Source organism: Mesoplodon mirus (genome assembly GCF_964341445.2).
Source record: "Mesoplodon mirus genome assembly, chromosome: 4".
Taxonomy (NCBI): Eukaryota; Metazoa; Chordata; class Mammalia; order Artiodactyla; family Ziphiidae; genus Mesoplodon; species Mesoplodon mirus.
This window is the reverse complement of record NC_138979.1, coordinates 140,699,624-140,712,910: the sequence shown is the minus strand read 5'-3', so window position 1 is coordinate 140,712,910 and position 13,287 is coordinate 140,699,624. Positions and strand designations below refer to the sequence as shown.

The 13,287-nt window shown below is 33.7% G+C and overlaps 1 protein-coding gene across 2 annotated transcripts in view; it reads left to right on the top strand.

Moving 5' to 3' along the window:
• The window catches only part of ERO1A (endoplasmic reticulum oxidoreductase 1 alpha), a 44,979-nt gene that overhangs the window by 19,581 nt on the left and 12,111 nt on the right, over positions 1 to 13,287 (top strand). Inside the window, exons 5-9 of one of the 2 annotated variants that reach the window (XM_082617418.1) lie at positions 1,838 to 1,911; positions 2,006 to 2,079; positions 6,059 to 6,179; positions 8,174 to 8,220; positions 10,919 to 10,930. In XM_082617418.1, coding sequence (XP_082473544.1) covers positions 1,838 to 1,911; positions 2,006 to 2,079; positions 6,059 to 6,179; positions 8,174 to 8,220; positions 10,919 to 10,930 — 328 coding nt within the window. The remainder of the gene's footprint in view (positions 1 to 1,837; positions 1,912 to 2,005; positions 2,080 to 6,058; positions 6,180 to 8,173; positions 8,221 to 10,918; positions 10,931 to 13,287) is intronic. The other variant, XM_082617419.1, reaches the window with a different exon arrangement.

Genomic DNA, 13,287 nt, shown 5'->3' with positions numbered 1-13,287 from the left:
GAGGAAAGCTCAAATGGTATACTAGATTAAATTCTGAAATTTTATAATTGTATTTTGGAGAATCTCCCCTTGTGGGAAGAGTCTCCTCTTGATGAACTCTTGCTTTTAGCTGGATAAATTTATATTCTGACCTGAAATGGAATGAAATTAAGAAGGCTTACAATTTCATAGCATCTCTATTTGGCAAAACATTTAAAATAATTTAAAAAATAAAGACAACTTATTAGATGAGTCTTGTCTTAGAATATTTACTGAAGAAATTTACTTTAGAGGCAAAGAATAGAACTGCGAAAATATGTGGGCTAAAACATTTTCATATATTTACCTGTAGAGATAATATTTTCTCAATTAAAAATTATATCTGCAGGGAAGAGTCAGTTGAAGGTATGGCTGATTTCAAATTAACCTTAAAATTAACTTTGAAGACGATTGTGGGCAATATTATGAAACATTGAAAATAATAAGCATATTGGAAAAATTATTTTTCTTCAGGAAAAATGCCAATGACATAGTTTTGAGACAGATGTGACTTACAAAGCTGATTAAATTATTAAGTAGGAACTAAGAAAAGTTATTTTGTTTAATTTATGTTTTAATATTCAGGTAATTATAATAATAAAGTTTAAAAAATTTTGTTTTAAATATACATAGGTATATTAAAATACATAGGTATATGTTATCTTTTGAACAATTTTGTTTACTTTTTGATAAGTATTTTTAACTTCTTATTTTGAAATAATGCCTAACTTATAGAAAAGTAGCAATATTAATATAAAGGCATTTTGTACACTTTTTATAAACATTCACTAATTTTTAATACTTTGCCTCATTTGTTTTAGCATGCTTTTTGTATATACGTATTCTTATTGTTTTCTGAAACATTTGAGAGTAGGCTGAATACATCATATCCCTTTACGTATTAATACTTAATTATGTATAAAATAATTTCATTTTTGAAAGTAGTTTTTGAATTGAACTGTCTTTAGGTCGACCAATGTAATGAAACAACGTTGTAATTCAGTACATAAGCATTTCAAAAAATTGTATTATTTCAGTTATTTTAGTGTTCCCTTTTATCCTCAAAAGAGTCCTAGCCTGGACAGTCATTTGTGTGGTCATCCGAACAATAAGGACATAATAGGCACTCAGTTAATATTTGTTGAGTGATTGAATTTGTGGCCTCCTGCTTCCAATGTTGTCTTTTAGCTGTATGGTGGTGATGACTGGTGTGTTGTGAAATCTCATGATCCACACTCACTTCCCCTGTGCCATATACACAGCTAGCAGAATATATATAGTGACTTAGACATTGAGAAGAAATATGGTTGTTAAAGAATATATTTTAAGCACCTAAAGATATTGGAATACTTTTTATAAGATTTGGTAGATTCCAGGGCATTTTTAGAATCATGGCATTTAGAGCTGAAATGGATCGTAGACACACAAGATCTAGCCCAACCACTTATTTTATGGAAGAGAAAACTGATGCTGACAGTTAGGTCATTAGGAAAGTGGGACATTGCTCCATGACTCCTTGCCAAGTGATTTCTTTAACCTCAAAGATTTTCTTAATGGACATTTTGATAATGAGTTATCAGACTCTAAACTATTCTTTATTTTGTCTACATAATAGTAAATCGTGTTCGCCAACAAGACAAAGGGCAAAGACTTTATTTTTTAGTTTCAGGAGGAATGTGGGGCTAATTTTTTCTTTTTTAAGTTTTGAAGCCAGGGGGATGGTGCTAGGTATAAAAGAACCCCAAATTCCTTTGAAATTCTTTTTAAAAGTTTTTAAAATGCAATCAGTTGAATTCTATTTATTTCCCTTTTGCTTTAGTATTCTGAAGAAGCCAGTAATATTGAAGAATGTGAGCAAGCCGAACGACTTGGAGCTGTGGATGAATCTCTAAGGTTTGGGGTTTTTTTGCAGTAGTATTTTATGCTTTTTCATGTGAAGTGTTAACTTAAGAAAAAGAATACCTCTATTTCTTTTCTTTGTTTAAAGTGAAGAAACACAGAAGGCTGTTCTTCAGTGGACCAAGCATGATGATTCCTCAGACAACTTCTGTGAAGCTGATGGTATAACATTTTTTTATACTATGCATATTAAGATTGTGCCTAAGGAAAAGAAATTCTTTTAAAATAATTAAAAAAATTATTTCTAACAGTTTGGCAGTTCCTCAAAAAGCTAAACACAGAATTACCATATGACTTAACAGTTCAACTCCTCAGCATATACCCCAAAGTACTGAAGACAGGGAAGCAGATACTTGTACACCCATGTTCACAGCAGCATTATTCACAACAGCCAAAAGGTGGAAACAACCCAAGTATCCATCAGCAGATGAATGTATGAACAAAGTGTGATATACACGTACAATGGAATACTATTCAGCCATAAAAAGAAATGAAGTTCTGATACATGCTGCAATATGGATAAACATTGAAAACATTAAGATAAATGAAATAGGCCAGACACAAAAGGACAAATACTTTATGATTCCACTTATAATATATATAGAGAGTAGGCAAATTGATAGAGGCAGTAAGTATATTTGAGGTTACCAGGAGTTAGGGGGAGGGGAGAATGGGGAGTTATTGCTTAATGATTACAGAGTTTCTGTGTGAGGTCATAGAAAAGTTTGGAAACAGCAATGATGGTTGCATAACATTGTGAATGTATAAAATTAATGCCATTGAATTGTGCTCTTAAACATGGTTAAAATGGCAAATTTCATGTTATATATATTTTACCACAATAAAGCAATTTAAAAAGAAAACCCAGTTTCTGGAAAATAAAAATTTACCTCCTGAGTTTTGCAGTTCTGTGTACTTAGTAATATATATAATTTTTGTGATATGTACAGGTATTTTGCATAAATAGATAAAAGGTAGAGATTGCAAAAACCTGCTTTTGATATATTGGCCTTGGATTGTTAAATATTTTCCTTAATGATGGTCTGTGTTATTTTTGGAAAAGAGAAAAATGAACCATGAGTTATGTCTGTGACATCTAAAACTAAGCCAGAGCTCTGGTATGATTAAAATCTAGGAGCCCTAGAACCCATTAGAAACATTTGATTTATGGATTTATTTATTTAGATTTATAGATTCTCCTTGTCTTCCTTTTTTTTAGTATCTCCTTTTTTGTAAGTTTGTTAGCCTTTTAATTGGCTAAACAAAATTAAACCAAATTGAGTTTTTGTATCCTTCTCTGGTTCTTTTGGAACAGATTAATGATCTTCTAAAAAATCAGTGAAAAGAACGATATAGATCATTTTAATTATAAGCAAAAGATGAATCTTGCAACACCCCTTCCCCCCAAAAAAAAGAGGGAAGAAAAAGGGAAAGTAATTATTTTTAATTTGTGGCTTCATTTTGGAAAAAAAAGATACATATGCTTTCCTTAATAAAAACCATGACCATATTTTGGCAGATACATATCTATAACCCTTTATTCCTAATTTTCAAATCTGAAAACTTTGAAAAATGAACATTTTTCTCCTTAAATTTAGTACAGATTCATTCAGTGTGAATATTCATGTTTTTACTGCATGTTTCTATTCATGTTTTTATGTGTTTGATTAAAGGTTGCTGTCCCAGTCCCTGCTAGAATAATATTGAACATATGTTGCATGTACTGTATTACCTTTCTAAAATCTGAAAAGTTCTGATTTCCAAAATACATTTGGCCCCAAGGGTGTTGGGTAAAGAACTGTAGACTTATATCTAGCTTTAGGCCAGTAAAGAAAGGGGAATAAAATGCTCTCCCAACCCTAACTTTGCCATCTTTTCTGCAAGGATTCTTTGGCTTAAACATTGCTATGTGAGATAAAATTCAACTTATAACATGCAGCATAATTTTTTTAGGCCTGCAGTGTTAGAGAAAGAATGGTAATACTTTAACCAAAGTATCCTTTTAAGACTACATGCTTACATTTGTGTCACAAATCAATAAGTCACTCCTTATATGGTGGAGTTCTGTTATCTTGGGTGAATAACTTGTCCATTTATATTTGTTTCTTCTGTTAAAGGAGGGTAAATATTTAAAAAAAAATGACAGCTTTGTAAGGAATAAATAATGTATGTAAATGGTAGGTAGAGGATACAAGGTATTTTGTAAATCCTAATTAGAAATTTGAGCTTTTGTTACCTGGCAAAATAAGGTTATAGTAACCCTTTTTTTAGTAAAGTTGGGAGAGAGGAAGTATTTGTTGTAAGTAAAATTATGTCAACTAATGTTTATCTCTAACAAAGCAAGATATTAAAAATTTAATCATTCCTTGGTGATTAGTTTTCTGTCCTAAAGTACTAGATGCTGAGTGTTATTTATATATATTTTTTAAGAGTCAGAGTTATTTTTTATGAATTTATTATAGTTTGCTATACTGAGGTAATACCTATAGTATTAATTGAGATGAACAGAGATATCTGCTCCTGAACTAGGTGATTCCATGCAGATTTGTTTTTTAAATTTTTATTTTTACTTCTTCTAGTTATTTTAATTGCTACTTCTGCCTTGGACTCTGTTATTTCTAGGTGCTGTCACTGGGCTGTTTCTAGAAGCAAATTTTCCCCTAATTTGTGACTCTAATGAACTGTGAATTGGGATAAAAATAACCAAGCATAGTTTTATCTTTGTTTTTTAAATGAGAAGTAGGTACTCTAGCATCTTTCTTTTTTTTTTTTTTTTTTTTTTTTTTTTTTTTTTTTTTTGCTGTACGCGGGCCTCTCACTGTTGTGGCCTCTCCCGTTGCGGAGCACAGGCTCCGGACGCACAGGCTCAGCGGCCATGGCTCACGGGCCCAGCCGCTCCGCGGCATATGGGATCCTCCCAGACCGGGGCACGAACCCGTATCCCCTGCATCGGCAGGCGGACTCTCAACCACTGCGCCACCAGGGAGGCCCCTCTAGCATCTTTCTGCTCAGATTTTTGTCATCTACTTTGGTTGCTTTGAGGCCATTTTCACTCACTTCCTCATTCTTTGTTGGTTCATACTGTTAAGCTTTATCGATGAGTCCGGTATTACTGTGTTATTAACTAATTCCCCAAAGCCACTGAGGAGCAGGGGCCATATTTTTTTGGTTTTATTTTAAAGTTATATTATACAAATTTATAGAACATATGAGAAACCAATATCCCACCAATTTTGGTATGTTTTCCATATATCTCTGTAATTAACTTTTCTATAATGCTTATCTTTTCATTTTATTAGGCAGCCTTTGTACTTAACAGTTCTGTTGACTGTAAAATGGTCTATTAAGATATATCATAATACCAATGCCGTAGTTAATATTTATTATACTCTTACTGTTGTTCTAAGCACTCTACACATATAAACTTCTTTATGTCTCACAGTAATGCTATGAGTATTATCTCCATTTTACAAATGAGGGCACCAAGGCATAGAGAATTTACATAACTTGACCACGGTTCCGAAGTGAATAAGTAGCAGGTCCTGGATTCTAACCCAGGCACTCTCGCTCCAGAGACCATGCTCTGCTCTGTTGGACATTTAGGTTGCTTCTGATTTTCCCTTTTATAAATAATGCTGATACAAATATCATCCTGCTTATAACTTTTTGAATATTTAGGATTATACCTGTGGGACAGCTTTGTAGTGCATCCTGATGGTGGTCATGTAAGAAGGAAGTATTTGGTAATAAACTGTATGGTACTAATATGTCTTCATTTACCTTAGTTACTGATGAACTGCTTGTGGTTAATGTGATGAGAAATGTATGGTATATTCTTTGCCTGGATAGCTTATAAAAATTGAATTACTATGTCCCTTCAGTTCTAAAATTCACATATTCCTATTTTTTTTTTACCATTTCTAAAACCAAGATGCTTTTGTAAACAGTGTGTAATTTAATGTGGCTGTGTTTGTTCCTTCTTTTCCCTTCTTTTTAGGATTTCTCCTAAAAAGGTGTTTTTAAATCCTAGATGCATTGTTACATTTGTAGTGCCTTAGAATCGATGGAATACAGTCTGGTCATATTAGCTTTTTAAGGTTACTGAAAAGAAGGAAGATTATTAAAACATTTTATTTTACAGACATACAGTCTCCTGATGCTGAATATGTCGATTTGCTCCTGAATCCTGAGCGCTACACGGGTTACAAGGGACCAGATGCTTGGAAGATATGGAATGTCATCTATGAAGAAAACTGTTTTAAGTACGTGTCATTTTCATTTCGAAATTCCTGAAAGATGTGTTCATTTCTCTTTATAAACAAATAAACAAAATCACAATGATTTAACAGAACAAATCAAATTCACCTTATTAAAGGATGTATTTGGACGTGGAAACGTACTTGTTCATTAATCCAGTTCCCCTCTGGGGAAACATGTGGACATGCGTTTCAACAAATAATTCTTTGTTCTTTAAAAGACTTAGAACAGTGTTAGACTTTTATGGGAATATTGTAGGCATTTCACAAATGTTCCTTAAGTGAATTATAGAATCTAAAATTTTAAATTAATTTTTATTGGAGTGTAGTTGCTTTACAATGTTCTGTTAGTTTCTGCTGTGCTAGAATTTCATTTTATAGATGAAGTGAGCTAGAGCCGGAGAGATCATATAGTTAGTGGCAGGGAATAGATTAGGATGTATAATTCCTAATTCTCTTTTTGGTGCTCTATACTCCTCTTTTGTGGCTATAGTTATTTTACCTGCTTTAAAGTTAAATTCTTTTCAGAGAATAATTAGTAACATTTGAGCACTCACAGTGTGCCAGGTATTGTGCTAAGCATGTTACATACATTTTCTCCTTTAGTCCTTGTAATACCCCTGTGTTGTAGTCATCACTGTTTATAGATGGAGAAACTGAGGGTTGGAAAGGTTAAGTGATTTGTCTAGTGTCAAAGATCTAGTAAGTGGAAGAACCCCCTTTGTACTGTTACCCACTACAATGGAAGCTGTCAATTTGATCATTGAGAGACTGAGACATGCTTCAAGTTTGTCCACTTGTAAGCCTCTAGGCTGTAAACAATGTATGTACTAGTTTTTGGAAGGGATGCGTGTGTTTGTGCGTGCCTGTGTGCACACAAGCGTTATGCTATCTCAGAGATGGGGATAGTTCTGGGAAGATTTCTGGAGTTCCCAAAAGTGGCAAAAATACATTTCACTTTTTATGTCAAATATACGCATAAGAGATCAGCAATTTCTTTTTTTGACTTGTAGAATTTCTACAGTTTGGGAAGTGGAGAGTTTTCATTATTTACTCATTTCTGCCATGTATTTCATTTAAATTCTCTTGACTATTATTAGGAATGTTTGGTTTACTGAGTTTATTGACGGACTTTAAAGGTTTTTTTCCTTAATTTTTTTTGATGTGAAGTAAAATAAAGTCCAACTAAAGCATTTTTTAGATTTTGTATAAGTTTTGTAGTTACTTCCTAACTAGTTTATATCATGGTCCCCATAATATTTCTAAACTATAAACAATGTATGAGGCACTAAATTGAGGATGTTAAAATACAACTTACATGTTCTGTTCTCAAAATGTCTCAAGCTGTGCAAATTTGTAAAATAGATAAAAGGACATTAAAACAATCCCTACACTCTACTAAAGATACTAATGAATATTTATTTTGAGATTTAAAAACACTTTAGTGACATACTAACTCTCTCTTTTTTTTCTTGTTAAAAACTACCTATTATTGAAATCATAACAAACTTGATGGCCTCAGGGCAAACTGATGTACTTAAAATTACCAAAGTGGAAAATAATCTACCCACAGTTTTTTCCCTTTTTTATTTTAGTGCTTGTGTTGGATATTTACATTTTTTGCTTGTTTGTCTTTCAAGTAGGAGTGTACTTTGTGACACACACACACATATATGATATATATAAAAACATTAGTAACTCTAGGAGAAGAGCTAGACTGGTATTTTTTTCTTCCTTTGTTTGAAGAAGTGATTAGGAAATGACTTTCTAGCTGCTACAATGGGAAAAGATCAGAAACTATTATCACTAAAACAAATAACCACCCTCCCTTAAAGCAGTTAGAGCAAATAAATATTTTATAAGGTCAGTAAAACAATTTTATTTTGGATATAGTCATTAAAAAACTTTTCGAGATAATTTCACTTTTACTTAAATAATTATAACATGATGGGTAACATATTTATATTTTATACTTTATACTTTAATTCTTTTGTTTGTAGGCCACAGACAATTAAAAGACCTTTAAATCCTTTGGCTTCTGGTCACGGTGAGTTATTTATTTGCACTGTTATTTTTCAGCCAGTGAACTTTGGTTAGAAGGAAGGAGAAGGCAAGATAAGGGTTGGCAAGAGCAGTTGAGATCATATATTCTTGTTTTCACCGAAGTTATGTCTCATTCTTGCAGAGTAATTGGTGTTGAAAATATTACACTTCAGTAAGGAGTATTTTTGTAATGAAGTTCATTGTGTTAGACTATCATAGGATTAAGTTTAAGTTATACATTTATTCTTTTATGCATTTTTGCAGAATGTGTGTGTTCAGGCTTTCTACTATTTGTACTCATCTTTGAGTTGAATGAATATCAAAAAACTTCTGCCTCACATCTTTCCTAAAACTTGAAATTGTTGTATATATTGGGAGTCTGATTTCAAATTCACATGACTTTATAGCTCATTAACATTTTTCATTTTCTACTTACACTCAGGGTTTGGCTTAAATGCTACCTTCCCCGCCCAAATTTCCCTGATCCTCTTAACTGGAAGTAATCTCTCTCTCCTCATAAAGTGATCTTATGTATTGTTTTGTTCCTCTTACAGCTCTTTCCACTTGCTAGCATTATTTTAATATTATTTATATATCTATTGATCTACCCTGGTACTTTGGACATATGGGCAGCATTTATTGATTTAATCCCTTAATACAGAGTCTGGAACATAACAGATGGAATAGTTTGTTAGATAAATGATCAATGAAATTCACCCTCCTCATTTAATGGTCTTGTCTACAGTAGTGAAAATCACTTGTTCCTCCAACAAATGATTATCCACCATTTACTATGTGCTAGACACTGTATAGGTGCAGAGGGGATGTAAAATTGAAACTCACGAACCCTGCCCAGTCTATAATACACAGAACAGTTTGTTGAATAAACCATTTCAAGTGTATGATTTCAGGCTTTTTCCTTAGGAAATATATAGCCCTGTTCTCTGAATATGTGCTTACTGATGAAATCTTTGATGTACTTTTAGTAAATGTGGAATGGTTTTCATTTTTTAAATTTATTTGAAAAGCTGCTGATCTCATAGAGTCAATAAACATGAATTTCCTCCTGGAAGGCAGTGAGATTGCAACGTTCCCTAAATGTTGGCAGACTAGTCATTCTTAGAAATGAAAGAGCATCTTTAAACAAGGCTTTTGGATTTATATGGAGTCACATATGGTACTCAGTGGAAACTATTGATTTACTATCAGATGAAATGCAAATTCCCAGGCAAGAGATCATCTTCACTGTGAACTCACATTATGATCTGATAAGTTAATTAACCACCCTCACTTATTTTAAAGATAAATGGGAACAATTTCAATGTTTATCGTTAGGGAACTGGTTAAATGAATTATGGTATATTCATATAGTAGAATATAGCCATTCTAAATGTTGCTGAAGATTTATATTCATTTATATCAGTGGTGATCAATAGCACATTTAGGAGAAGAAGCAGGTATCAAACAGTATGTATAATATATATATATATATATATATATATTTTTTTTTTTTTTTTCTGCGGTATGCGGGCCTCTCACTGTTGTGGCCTTTCCCGTTGTGGAGCACAGGCTTTGGACGCGTAGGCTCAGCGGCCATGTCTCACGGGACCAGCCGCTCCGTGGCATGTGGGATCTTCCCGGACCGGGGCACGAACCCGCGTCCCCTGCATCGGCAGGCAGACTCTCAACCACTGCGCCACCAGGGAAGCCCTATAATATATTTTTTATAAAAACATAATTGATATAATATCTAAATATCCTGTACACAAAGAAAAAAGACATTTACCAAAATGTAAATGGTATTTATCTTTGGGCAGAGGGAGTTATGGATGATATTTTTTATTTTATCTTTGTCTTCTTTTTTTTTAACATATATTTGCAATGAGCATATGGTACTTTAATAAACAATGGCATTAAATAAAAGTGGCAAGGGCTTCCCTGGTGGCGCAGTGGTTGAGAGTCCGCCTGCCAATGCAGGGGACATGGGTTCATGCCCCGGTCCGGGAACATCCCACATGCCGCGGAGCAGCTGGGCCCGTGAGCCATGGCCTCTGAGCCTGCGCGTCCGGAGCCTATGCTCTGCAACGAGAGAGGCCACAGCAGTGAGAGGCCCGCATACCACAAAAAAAAAAAAAAAAAAAAGTGGCAAAATGAAGACAGTTTTTCAATAGTTAATGAGCAGCTGCATACAAACTGCTGAATTGTGCATAATTTGAATCTTACAAATAGTCTTTAAAAATATTCCTGAATAAGGTAAAATTTTATAATGTCAGTCCCGAGAGTTTGGAAGCAATAACACTCATCTTTAGCAGAAACTGTGTTATAGCTGTAGAACAAATAAATAAGTGAAAAGACTCTGACAGCCAAATAACTGTGAGTCCTTAAGATATTTAAGAGTACTCTCAGATGATAGATTAGATTATTCTTTCCTGTCAGCCCATATTAAATCTTGGACAAGCTGAAAATACTCTTTATTCAGGCTCTTGGAGATGAAACCGTTTAGTCAAATCGGGCATAATTCCTTTCATCACCAGAAAGAGTTGCAGTCACAGGCACATCTCACTCTAAGATTTTATTTATGTGGGTGACCTGATGAACTAGAAGTAACCTCTACTAAGTCTTATTTTTGTGGAAGTGTAGCAGTTTAAAAGGAGCATCTCGAAGAAGTTTTTAATAATAAGCATTTTGTTTTCTTTTTTCAGGGAAAAGTGAAGGTAAGTATAATGTCTTTATCATACATCACATATATGAATTTGCTTATACATTCAGATGTTTGTTGGGCAAACTTGTTTTTTTCTTCCCGCACGTGAGACAAAGAAAAAGTTAATTTTTATATCTTTACCTGAAATTCTAGAGGTGACAGCATAGGTTAAGGGAAATGTGACTCTTTGTGTCTGGGATCAGGCAGTAGAGACAGCCTGCCTCAGCCTCTGATAATTCACTGGTACATCTTACCTATTGCATGTGAAAGCTAGGCATTTCCCCAGCCTCTGTCAGGGAAAACTTTACTGGTTTAACGCTAGTATCTGCTAGGTCTCATATAGGAAGGTTCTAGACATGATCGGAGTGTTGAGCTACCGTCTTCCAAGCTTGTGGTGACTCTTGGGTGTAGGTATCATTGCCAGCTCTTTAAGTTAATTGTAAAGCTAGAAGTTTTAACATATTTTAGGTTTACTCTGTCTTTTTGAGAATGTTTTTGCTTTATGAGTGAGATTGAAATGATTTTTGTTACTATTTGAAGATCTCAACCTGTCTCTCATTATCAGAGAAAAGATTGTTAACCTGTAGAGGCTGTCCTTAGAGAAAATATCTTACTTATGAGTATATTTATAAGTATTCATTTTAGTCAAGTATGAAAGCTGATATATTAGGTGATTATCTAACTGGATCACATTCAGAGAATATCTACTTCAGGATTATAAAACTGAACTGAAAATTTCTTTAGAAGGCTAGGTCCCAAGCAATGTCACACTCCTACTCCCCCCAGGTCATGGTCCAAAACTTGAAAAAAAAAAAACCCTCAAAACCTAGAGGTTCCCCATAAGGAAACAAATCACTTGTAATCCCACAACCCCAAAATAATTGATAATGATAATAGCTAAGAAGACATGCTAGTACTTTTCAAAGCAATTTACAAATATGAGTTTATTTAATCCTTCCAACAATCCTAGGAGGTATTATTTTTATCTCCATTTTATAGAGGTGGAAAATGAGTCCCAGAAAGGTTTAGCAACTCAGCTAAAATCTTATGATTTGTAAGTAGCAGAGTCAGGATTCAAATCAGGCAGTTTGGCTCCAGGGTCTGTGCTTTAGTTACTATCTCATACTGCTTCTCTGCTAACATTTTGATAATTATTATTATTTACATGTTTATATTTTTATAATAGATATATTTATAGTTTTATATATTATCATTACCATGTCTACTTGCTTCCTTAGCCTATATCCTCATCAGCTCAGGGTGCTCTAACAAAATACCATAGACTAGGTGGCTAAAACAAAAGACATTTATTTTCTCATAGTTCTGGAGGCTGGGAAGTCCATGATCAAGGTGCCAGCAGATCTGGTTCATGGTGAGGGCCCTCTTCCTGGCTTACAAACAGCTGGCCTTCTTACTGTATCCTCACATGATAGAGAAAGAGCTCTGGTCTCTTCTTCTACTTATAAAGACACTAATTCCATCATTGTGACCCCACCCTCATGACCTTACTTTGGTCTAATTACCTCCCAAAGACCCCACCTCCAAATACCATCACATGGGGAGCAGTGGGGGTTAGGGGGAGGGTATAGGGCTTCAACATATGAATTTTAGGGAGGACACAAACATTCACCCATAACAACCTAAATTTTTAGAAATGGATCTACTGGATCAAAGGATAAGGACATTTTAGGCTCTTGATACATGTGACCAGATTGCTTTTTGTCATTGGAAGGGTGTGCTAATTTACACCCCTTCCAGTCATTGTGCCTGCTAGTTTTACCTGACCCTCATCTGCATTAAGTATTATATTTTTACCTTTACTCTTTAAAGTTGTATCTTTATAGTTTTAATTTGAATTTTTATTTATTTTTTTATTGAGGTATAGTTGATGTACAATATTATATAAGTTTCAGGTGTACAGCATAGTGATTCACAATTTTTAAAGGTTATATTCCATTTACAGTTATTTTAAAATATTGGCTACATTCCCTGTGTTGTACAATATATGTTTAATTTGCATTTTATTGTTAGTGAGGCTAAACAATTTTTATCTGTTACTACCATCTATATTTTCCCTTTATGAATTCTCTATTCATATTTTTTGCCCATTTTTAACGGGCACTTTGGCATTTTTATTCAGTTTGTGAGCTCTTTATATACTTAGGATATTATCCTTTGTTGTATTTGCATTTTACCCGGTTTGTTGTTTGCATTTTGCTTTTGTTTATAAAGTTTTCTGACACACAGATGTTTGACGTTTTTATGTAGTCTCTAAATATATAAATTTATTGTTTATTTCCTTTGTCATTTCTTCCATTACTTTTATGCTTGTTTGGTTCATTATTAATATTACTATAAACAACTTTGTAA